An 11,644-nucleotide genomic window follows, 5' to 3' on the forward strand; every position below is an offset into this window, starting at 1 on the left:
CTAATGAAGTAATTAATAACTATAATAACTTATAATTACTGACTATAAATATAACATAGGTTATATACATCAAAATAATAATTATTATAATAATATTACTTAGTTTTATTATATTAATTTGTATTTCTTATTATTACAGTATAAATTATTAATTACAATTGTTAATAATAACATTTATAATAAATATAAATTATTATTAATTATCTTACATAATAAATCAATTTCAATTCATTAGTTCTCATTTAATTGTAAAATCGACCTTTTCTGCATATTCGTGACGTCACAAGATGCTATGACGTCACATAGAGCTGTTCTAACACAGCTACCACATATAAGCAAGTATCACACATTGGCGAGAAAAAAAAATCGCCAAGTTGGCACGAAACCCGATTACGGAAATATAGCCTGGTTTTATTATGAAATAAAAATATAAATAAATGATATCATTGAAATATATATATATTTATACCTGAAATCTCTATATGTTTAAAATTCATTTTCTGCACGTGTGTGTTCTATATATAAATCTACAATTTTAGATTGTCACCAAATTTTACATATATACTAAATGGGGCCCAACTTGAACGATAGGCTACTTTAAAAGTTTTGTCAGGCAAATGTCCGAAATGGGCAAAGAACTGTCAGGCAACAATGGTTTTTGGGCCTCAACAATCCCTTTTGGAATGTTTTTACTTTGATTACCGTGGTTCCCTAGCAATGTGTTTCAGACATGTATATGCCTTTACAATGGTTTGTCATTCCTTTAATGATGCCAGTATTATGTATGATAGTTTATAAGCCTTTATAATGGTTTAACACTTTTTCAATCCTTCCAGTAATTGAAGAAAATCCGGGCAGCACCAGGTATTATAGCTAGTAAGTTGTAAACTTACCATTTTTGTTAACACCCAAGCAAGCCTTGGATGAGGTGAACAGCCTACGACTGAAATTACACTACAAATTTTTATAAAACATCTTTTATAAAACTAGAAAAATGCAACCAATAAGAGCATTGGTCACATTTGCTCAAATGCAGCCAATTGGCATATTGGTTGTTTTTCCTCCAGTTTTATCAAAGAGCTTTTAAAAAACTCTTATAGTGCAATCCTAGCCTATGTGAACAGGTAAATTTGAGACTGACTTTTATCAAAGAAAACTACTACTCACTGTGTCTGATGATAAATATAAAAAAAACACAGGGCCGGTATTACAATATAAAAGTTTTGGGAAAGTTCTTTTATAAAACTAAAAAAAAATCAACCAATAAGCATATTGCTTACATTCGAACAAATATAAACAAATAGATATTGGTTGTTTTTAAAGTTCTATAAAAATTTTAAATGTATTACCGGACTAGGACATATTCGGCTACCCAATGGATGCCATTGTCATATATGCCGTGATTACACTATAAAAGTTTTGCTCTTTGATAAAACTTGAAAAATGCAACCAATTTGGTACCAACTGTATCAGTAAGTTTGTAAAAAATTGTTTATCAAACTTGTATCGTGTAGTCCCGGCCATAAGCACTTTTGTATATTTTTGTGTAACTATCAAAGGCCCATAGCCAGAAATTTTGTTCAGGGAACCAAAGTGATAGAACAATAGATTTGGCCATCTTTTCCCCCCTTTTTTTTTGTCATTTTCTCACATTTCATTTTTTCTCACACTAACATTCAAAAATGTTTTTGTCTCTGTCTTCATTCAAAAAGAGAGTTATTCTACCAAAAATAAGCCTTATTGTGATTTTTCAGGATACTTCTAATATAAGCCATAATACATTTTTTGACCCAAAAATTAATACAAGACCAGGTCTTATTTTTGGGAAACACAATAGTAACTGATATTGATATGCATGGGGGAAATACCATTTTATTAAATCAAAAGTTTTTGTAACTTCACAAAATAAAAACACAAAAATATTTATAAACAGTTCTTAGAAGATTAAATTTTTTTGTTTGATATATTTCCTTTCAACCACTGTTATTTCATGGACTGATGTGTTTATTATGGACTAGAACACAATAATTTTAGATATTAAATTTTGGAACACACCAACATTTAAACTTAGACTTGTACAGATGGAGATTGATGTGCTTTTAATCTGCATTCTTTTTTGCAAAACAGGGTAATTTCAAAAAACAGATTGAATTATACAACTGAACTAATTACAATATTGAATTTTATGATATGCATAACTTAATTCAAAGCTACAACTAAAAGCCCGTAAAACTACGAAAAACCCTTGTAAAACCAACACAAGCCGAGATTGCATTATACAATCATAAATATCGAACCAAAACCAGCTTCTGTTAGACTGAAGCTGGTGCTAATGAAATTCTGGCTGTAATATGTCATTACATTACCAACAACATATTTAGTGATTTTGCATGTATGGTTGAACATGCACAACTTTTAAGGAACATAGGTAAAGGTCACAAAGTTTGTGCTAAAAAGTTGGAAATTGTTATTTTCACATAATTTGATGTGGAACGATGAGCTTCAGATGTTGAAAAACTCTCTTCTATATAATCGTGAAGAGGCTCAAACCATTCACATTTGGAAATAAACTATTTCATCAGCCCTCGTGTGTGGAAAATGACAGTGGTGCAACAAAAATTATCAGATAAAGAGGCTCAAAAGAATATTTTATGTCTTGAAAGCATGTCAAGTTTTGTACTTTTGCTTGTCCATTTTTGTTCAATTGGAAAATGGTACAAAAGTCAACATTGAATTGTAAAGAATCCATGACCTTTCCTCTTATTCCACAAGTTTTTTCCATCTTTTTCTGATTTCCACATAGGTAGATTACTTTGAATACATTTCGCATAAACCAATCATTTGGATCATTGACTATTTTTTTATGTTATCAACAAACGTTAAATATGTTACCAAAATCGATCAATTTTCATTTTTTTTTGCTTTAAAAATACTGTGAGTGCATGTGCGACTCTTTTTGCTGATACTTCTATATATTGATACAACAGCATGAAATCACACATTTTATTTCTTTCTTTGATTGACCAAAATACATTTTAAAAGAAACAAAATAATGACAGTATAAAAATCAATATTTGATCAATGAAAATTCTATAACATTACTGCTGGTACCAAATAAATAACTTGGCAACAAAACTGTGATAAATTTTTATGTATTCACAACAACTGCTGAATATTAGCATAATTTATATACAATGGAGGTTCCTCCGCTATCCTATATGCACAAATGTACACTGCACAATGTATACATATAAACAGTGATATATAAGCACAAATGTGAATCACAGTGCAATCTTAATCATTTATAAAGGACGAACATGCATGACGCTCTGCCGCACTTGCTTCGAAATCTGCATCGAACTAGGACTGCCTCAGCTTAGCCAATCGCTGAGTGAGCTCATCCTATCGATAAGAAAAATAAAATGTTTATAAAGTAAATAACAGATTCAAATCATCTGCATTTGAACTTGATACAAAATAATGGTTAAAAAGAAAAAAATTCAAAATTAATAGAAACTACATTTTATTAAAATCTATCAAACTATAGATTAAAATAAAAATTATACCAATAATTTCAGAAACGATTGCTTAATGCCTTAGTTTCCCAAATTGAGTCTGCTTAAACTTCAATAAATCATGATGATGGTGATATTTTTATAAAGGCTTGTTAAGAGGTAATTGGTCAAATATATTTTTGTAATAAAATCAAGCCTGCATAAACCCCTTGTATTGAGCATGAGAAATACATCCCACTTTAAGAATCACTTTTTAATCTATCTATATATATAAGAGCTGCATGGAGTATGTTTTGTTGTCTTTATTTTATTTTGTACATTTGTGTCCATGTATTTATGTGTGCTGTTTTGAATTATTAATAAAATAAAATAAAAAAAAAATATAAAATTGATTTTCTGTCTGTGTGTGTCTGTCGGTCTATGTGTGTGTATGTTTTCTACACAAATCTACAATTTTAGATCGATCATTGCCAAATTTTGCATATATACCAAATGGGACCCAACTTAAACGATAGGCTACTTCAAAATTTTGTCAGAGCAGGGCAAATGCCCCAAATGGGCAAAAAACCATAGGGCAACAATGGGGGGGGGGGGACAGCATAAGGGTTTACCTCTTCTATCCAAAAAAACAAAACCAGGATATGAACAATAATCAATGCAAAATCCTGGTGGCGCCATCTGTTGTGAAAATCTGGGTAAGTAACATCGAAATTTTTTTTCACCTGCAACCATCCCTCTTTCTGTTTTTCAATCTGAAAACCCTAGTATAAAGTGTTGTGTGTGAATCTTCAGTGCTGCCATCTATATTTCAAATTATGAGTAAAGTGTAATGACTGAAATATTTTTATTGTACTGTTACTCTGTGAGAGACTCTTTGAAAATGTGATTGGCTCTGCATTTGCGCCTCAATGGATCCACGAACAACCAACTTCAGCTGACCACCACTGTGGTGGGGTACATTAAGAGACTGAAATAATATTCAGTTTCGAACTGGTTTCTGTTTTATAAAGGTGCACATCAAAGCACTAATCATAGATGGGACTATCTTTTGATTCCATTAAAGACAGGTTACTGTCTCATAGTGTCTGTCCCGGACAGGTTTCACTGTAGATCAGTGATTCCTAATGTCGGCGTTAACACTCCCTGAAGGGCGATGGAATGTTCCAGGGAGGTGGTAGAAGCTACGGGTATAACATAGGATTCTGTGGGTCAGATTGTGTTGGGGGGGGGGGCATGGGAGAAAAACATTTCTGAAGAAAGGGGCGATGGGACAAAATAGGTTGGGAAACTATGCTGTAGATGAAAAACTCACTTGTTCAGAGGAAGCAACTGTTGTTGTAAGTGATCCAGTTTCACCTTGTGGAAGCTCCATATTTAGTTCAAGACTGAAAAAAAAAAAAGATATAAAGACAAACTTTTTATCATAGCTTATAACTTGTTTCAACCCAAATACAAATATATAATTTTAATTTAAAAAGCATTCAAACACACTGTAACCTTAAGGTAAAGGAAAAAAAATCACCATGAATAATAATAATTGATATATTGAAAAAAAAGTCTGCTAGAAAATTACTTTTTATCAAAAATTTTGAATCAAAGAGTGATTTATAAAATTTCAGAATGAAGAAATAAGGATAGAGAAAGGGATGGAAGCTAATGGATGAAATTTACCCAGCTTCATCAGCAACTTGTTGCATGAGATTTTCGACATCATTCTGTGGCACAGAAACAGTGGTCGTTGAGCTCATGGTGTTCTCCATGTAAGATGACTGCACATCTAAATCTTCGAACTGTTTTTCAAATTTGTCCATAAGTGCAGAAATCTGAAAAGCGGAAACAAAAATTTGATCAGAAATTCATGAAAAAGATTTACCCATTAATTAAAAAATCCCAGTCATTCACTTTTTATGGGCATCATAAGAATCAAAAAAGGAAGTAATACATATGGTGACCATATTACCTGAATTTTACAAAACATGGCCATATTTTTCATTATCATTTGGTGCCAGACTTATTCTAAAGAAATGGCCAGTTTTTTTCAACAATACTTCCATGAATTTCTGATATTTGGAGGACATTTTCGTTATGTTTAACTTTTTTTATGTGAAATCATTATAATTACCGAGATTCGTAGGAGCCCTCAATTTTCTGCCCATAGACAATTTTTAGCAATAAATTAACAGTTTTGTTCACAACTGGCGATGTTCCGTATTTCCCGGTTTATAGATCCAGATTTTTTGTAATTTCTGCTATGAAATATAATCAGTGTATTAATACATAGAGAAAATATGGTGATTGAATCACCAGTTTATAATTAAGCAAGAAAAAAAAAAATTTCAATGTGAACGAGTCACCATGTTTGTTAATGTTCATGAATTTAGATGGCTTTGACCACCTTTCATACAGGCTATTTTGCCTGGAATTCAGGTGGTGTGATGTCGCAAGAGCTCTTCATGTAATGGAAATGGGGGTCACTTTCTAAAAATAAGAACAGTAGCAGCAAAAAATTGTAAAATTAATATTTTTTTTTCTCTTTTTAAGTTTTTATTTTTAAGTTTATGGCAATAATTGAAACCGGCAATATAATTTCATAATCCGGAAGCCCCGAGAATGTTGTGAAATTCGGCATTGCAGGGCTAAATCTAGAAAGTTTGCAGATCTGAACTAGTAATCATAGTTGACTAATATAATAGTAACTGATTAATATGAATGTGAAGTAGTAATGAGTTAACAACGATTAACAGCAGCTTTGTAAAAACATGTACTAGTAAAAGAAAATGGGCTTTTACTGATTAGTTTCATTAAATGGCCTAGTAAAAATCTAAAATAAGAACGCTCATGAGCATTTTTTGGACTTCTACAAACTTGCTTTGCTGAAGCCTAGGATTTACATGTCTTTGCAGGTTTTAATGTAATATATATAGGCCTATATGTGACAATATGAAAGCTTTTAATCATCAGTGGGTTCGACATAAGAAAACTTATAGTATTGCAATACTGTAAAAAAATGTCAGTGCGTACACACAAACCTTCTCTAAATTCATACTCTTCATAGCAGCATCCATGGATTTAACTACACCAGCCATAGACTGAGTCACCTTCTTTGTTGTAACAGCTGTCTGAACTCGGCTAGAGACTGCGTCAACTCTGGATGCCATGCGCAAATAATTCAGAGCTTGACTCTTTTGTCGAATAGAATTTTCAGCATGAATTCGTGCACCTTCCATGTTGTTTTTCTGAATGGCCTATGAAATTTTGAGACAATATCAACACACTAATTAAAAATAGTAGATGGTACGAAGCATGCACTTCGTTCGGTGATCAAAACAAATTTTTCTCATAACATATAAAATTTAGTTACCTTGTTAAAAATATGAACAAGATAACTAAACAAATAATTGAAACAATTTTTCAAAATTAAATATTACCTTCTTCAGTTTCAGCTTCTCTGCCTTCTCTTCTTTCTCACATTTCTTAGAGTTTCTTTCTAGTTCCTTGGCAGCAAATTTCAGATTGAATAGGTGCTCTTTTGAATGAATCAAGGATAATTATCCACCAACAAAAAAAAATTATGCCATGTTTTGTTACATTCAAGCAACACTAATGTACAGAAGAAAAAGAAAAGAAATGAACAGAGAGAGTGTTTGTGCAATTTAATCAGGCAGAGCACACACGTTAAAATTAGGACTTGAGAACATGTATGCAATAATTTTCTTTGCATTAATACAGTGGAAATTCTATACAAGGATAATTGCTTATGTAAAAATATAAATCTCTGGTTCAAATACACTTTCCATAGGCAGTTAATATATCTAATCAATAAGGATAAATCGTGTATAAAGATCACGTTCCGTATGATCCCTTCAGTATCATAATATAGAACTTTCACTGTATCATTAAGCCTATATAACTAAACTTAAATCAGTGTTACTCAGTAACTAATTCATTTGGTAGTCTATTAGACGAAAGTTTAGTTATCTAGGGGAAAAGGATTTATTTATTTTTGTTTGAAAGTCATCTACATAAGTACATTCAGTTTTTGAGCTTCTGGAAAAGTGGAGACAAAAATTGTACCTGCATGTCTCAATGAATGTGATCAGTAAAGATACGTAAATTTCGTGCATAAAAAATTGAGATGTCTGCACCAGATGTATGATACTGAGTTGCCACCACTCATTCACTTTAACAGGGGTGGGGATTCATGAATAAAAACACTTTTTTCTACAAAAAAAAAAAAAATACCAATCCAAAAAGTTAATTTGGGATCAAAAGTTAATTTGGGATCAATGACCTTTCATGTTACATAAACACAGATTTTTGGTGTTTTTTTGCATGTAGTTTGTTATTTATTAATTTCAGCAGTTAGGTGATATGAAATTATGCATTCTTAATGATTAGCAAGATTTGTTTTAATTAATCAGTCAGTTAATTCAAGTCAATTAATTCAACTCAAGTCAGTTAATTTTAATAAAAAAATCTGATTCAAATAAAAAGTTCCAATTTTTTGATTTTTAAAAAAAAATCATGATTTCTTCATACCCTGAAACATATGTTACATCTAATTTTTTCACAACACATAAGGATACTTTCCATAGCAGAGACAGACATGATGATGGTTTCAGCAAGTCTTATGAAACTTTAGTCTTAAAAACTAGAAGAAAAATTATATAAATAAACGTCATTTTTGATACAAAGAAATTAAAAAAAAAAAAATGAATTAAGAGTGTCCAGATACAATGATCAAACCAAACTTTCAAAATTGGCATGAATAAAAAATAATATAAGAAATACAATTCAAACTAAAAGAACAATTACAATTCAAACTAACAACAGTTTTAAAAATCCCACACTTGATTTTGGGGGAAAAAGAAATCATGTTGTGCTATAAGATTTATGAGTTCAACTTGAACAACATGAGAAAAAAATCACTGCTACAAAAAGATATTGAAACTCTATTTTGATCAATATTTGGTGCCTCGGCCAAAAGTAGCTTAACTTGTGCCACATTTTGGGCAATCACCATTTTTATGTACAGTGATTCATGCTTGTGATTGCTATACTTCAGCAATAACAATTTTGCTTATCACTGATACATGAAAAATTGAAAATATGACACTTGAACTTTCAGGTAGAGGCCTAAGTCCCACCTGAATTAAACACCAATTATAGTGTCACTTTATACAGTGCGAGACATAATTATAATACGCTATGAATATTCACAAAAAAAAAAAACAAAAAAACAAAACAAAGAATATTTCCACAATAATAAAACTCAATAACATGTACCGTTCATGTTGTGTATAATTGGGAGTGAAATTACAAGGACGTCTGAGAAATAGTTTTCGATATTTTAATATTTTTGTGAATTAGTGGGAAAGACATATGACATTTTCATTTCCATCATTTTCTAGTAGTGTAACACTGCGTTACTTTATGCAAATCATTTTTTTTATGTTACTGTATAATAATGTAATAAAAATATACCCTCTTTACAAGCGCCTTATCAGTACAAAAAATACCACAGGGTACAGTGCTGCAAAAAAAGTGAAATTAGTGAAATTTTACTATTGCGTGGCACCAGTGTTTCTAAAACTTATATAGCAAATAAAATTGGATGTTCTTGATGTGCCGTCACAAATTTTTTAAACCGTGGAATATGTGATTTTGTAGAAAAACAATCTGGGAGCACCCCATGCCTGTCTGCCCAAGCAAAGCGCAATGTTTATGCTCTAGCATTAAGGAGCAAAATGTCACCCAGAAACATAGAATCTGCCTTTCAACTTCAGTGCTCACAGCGAACAATTTCTAGAGCTTTAAGTTATACAAGTAATATCAAATTTTTGAAAATCAAGAAAAACCTCCATTAACTTTGAAACACGAACAGAATCATTTGCCTCTCGCAAAACGTACCATGCCTTGAACTCATAAGTGGTATTCTGCTTTGTTCTCCGATGAAAAAAAAAATCAATCTTGATAGTCCAGATGGTTTCCATTAATATTGGCATGTTTTGAGGTCTCTTTTTAATTTGCAATGGCACAATTAATGAGCTTATGGGTGGTGGCTCAGTGATGGTTTGGGGAGCATTTTCTGCCCAAAGGAAAGACTGATATAGTTTTTCTACACTCAAGGATGAATTAAAAAAGCTACGTAGAACTTTTGGAAAAACTTGGTATACATAACAAAGTTGTGGCAAATATTGCATATTCCAACAAGATAATGCGCCAAATTTATGTGTCAGGTCACACAAGGCAGTGTGTGGTTCAAGAAAGAAAACATGAATGTTCTTTCATGACCGGCTCGTTCCCTTGACCTCAACCCCCATGGAAAACTTGCGGGGCATGCTTTGCAGATCAGTATACACAGGTAGGAGGTAATTTTCTTCCATCGAACATATAAAAGCCGCCATATAACAGGCTTGGAATGATGTCTCTTGTGACACTCTCATTGATTTGGTTGAATCCATGCCGAATTGAATTTTTGCTTTGATTAGCAATAAAGGTGGTTGTACCAAATATTGATTTTGGTAAACTTACATGTAATTTGTTTGAATTTAATTTTACTTTAAAATTATTTTAAAGTTATTTTTGCCGTCATAAAACAGCTTGAAAGTTTTTATATTTTTTACTTTGCTCCTTCTTGTGATTTCACTAAAATTTAAGAGGGTCTTATAATTATGTCTCGCACTGTATTTTTCTGATAATCTAACGGAATGGAAGAATGCAGTTCAATCCTTATGTGGAATGATTTTCATCTACGCATCCTTTATATAACTGATTTTCAGTTGGGTATTCCCAACTGAATATCATTTACTTGCCCATTGTGATCCAATAAAACTGTATCCCAATAACAATAAGCAAATGGTATAATATGTGTGATGTTAGGTTAATATGGTTACCGCAGCATTACACAATAACAGTTTTATGAAAGTTCTTTTATAAAATTTGGAAATGCAACCAATAAGCATATCCATTGCATTAAAGTGAATTACCCCCTGCTGCAGGGATCTCTTCCAGCCCCCAAAGCAGAATGTTTTGCACTGTTCTACAGCAAGAACATTTCCAGTGAAAGCTGACTAGAAATGTTCTGCAGTAAAAATTCTCCCCGCTGTGGTGGTCAAGTGATGGACTCGCATCGCGAAGACCTGGGTTCGAACCCCTCTGTGGTGGTCAGCTGAAGTTGGTTTTCTGCTGTTCCCAACTTCAAGCACAAAGCGAGCCGATCTCCCTGTTAAAAAGTCTTGTTGCAGAAAGCAACAGGCCTACAAATGGTACAAATATTAAATCATTATATTTCACTCACTTCTGAAATATAGATGTCAGCACTGAAAAATGGGACATCACACTAGATACACACTCAGACTGTTAGGTACACAAATTTACATATCCAGCACAACTCCATAGGTAGTAAATTGCCCATGGCGATAGGCATTTTCATTGTCCTAAGCAGGAGAACACTCTAACTGGGAACGTTATTAACAGAATATATTGCATACAGTGGATCACGCTTATAACGTTCCTACTTAGAACGTTTTTCCGCGGTCCCAACTTATAACTAATACTCTTTGAAATTTCCCGTTTAAAGCGTTTTGCCGCTTAAAACGTTCTCTTACGACGGTTTTTTTCCAAAAGTGGTATAAGTGGATCTACTGTTCACCATGATTCAGAGATTCAAAAGCTAACTAGTTATAGTTAGTTTAGAAATCAGTATTGCTATGATAATCACAAAGTAATTTTATAATAATTGGAATTTATCTACGCGTTAAACAATTATTTAAAAATAAATGCATACCTTAACAATGAAACAATTTTTTGTGAATTCTTGGAAGTGAAAATTTGTCTATAAATATAAAATTTTAATATTTTTTCATCAATGTAGAAACTTCCCTATATTAAACAACACAGGATGATGAGTTCATTTTTTGACTTGACTAAGCGTGCTTATTCTTCACATTGTTTACATCAAAAACATCAGAACACATCCTATCAATAAAAAAAAGTTGAAAGAAAACACAATTCTTTAGATAATACCATTTCTTTTGAATTTTTTTTGAATAAATGTCAATCTATTTTTTATATAAATGGAACGTTTTTATAATATTACTAATTCTTTTAATCATGGTACCCAAGAA

The 11,644-nt window shown here is 31.9% G+C and overlaps 1 protein-coding gene across 1 annotated transcript; it reads right to left on the bottom strand.

Annotated features, from left to right (window-relative positions):
• Nucleotides 1-2,989: 2,989 nt before the first annotated feature.
• On the bottom strand, nt 2,990-11,638 carry Chmp1 (charged multivesicular body protein 1). The gene is made up of 7 exons (XM_089243940.1): nt 11,305-11,638; nt 8,102-8,166; nt 6,944-7,041; nt 6,545-6,760; nt 5,187-5,338; nt 4,828-4,900; nt 2,990-3,402 (listed from the first exon to the last, which is right to left on the bottom strand). The coding sequence occupies exons 2-7, from the start codon at nt 8,121-8,123 to the stop codon at nt 3,361-3,363; spliced, it is 603 nt and encodes a 200-aa protein (XP_089100066.1). The 5' UTR covers nt 8,124-8,166; nt 11,305-11,638; the 3' UTR covers nt 2,990-3,360.
• Nucleotides 11,639-11,644: the final 6 nt, after the last annotated feature.

Source organism: Pholcus phalangioides, unplaced genomic scaffold (genome assembly GCF_987345545.1).
Source record: "Pholcus phalangioides strain wild (caught in Gottingen) unplaced genomic scaffold, Ppha-v1.0 ptg000015l_1, whole genome shotgun sequence".
Taxonomy (NCBI): domain Eukaryota; kingdom Metazoa; phylum Arthropoda; class Arachnida; order Araneae; family Pholcidae; genus Pholcus; species Pholcus phalangioides.

Bases quoted from the DNA above. Each gene is read 5' to 3' on its own strand.
- Chmp1 (XM_089243940.1), bottom strand. From the start codon at position 8,123: ATGTCTGTCTCTGCTATGGAAA. The intron at 6,761-6,943 runs GTAATATTTAAT...AAAATTTCATAG, and splicing joins AGAAGCTGAAACTGAAGAAG to GCCATTCAGAAAAACAACAT. The intron at 3,403-4,827 runs GTGAGTTTTTCA...TCTTATCGATAG, and splicing joins CAGTTGCTTCCTCTGAACAA to GATGAGCTCACTCAGCGATT.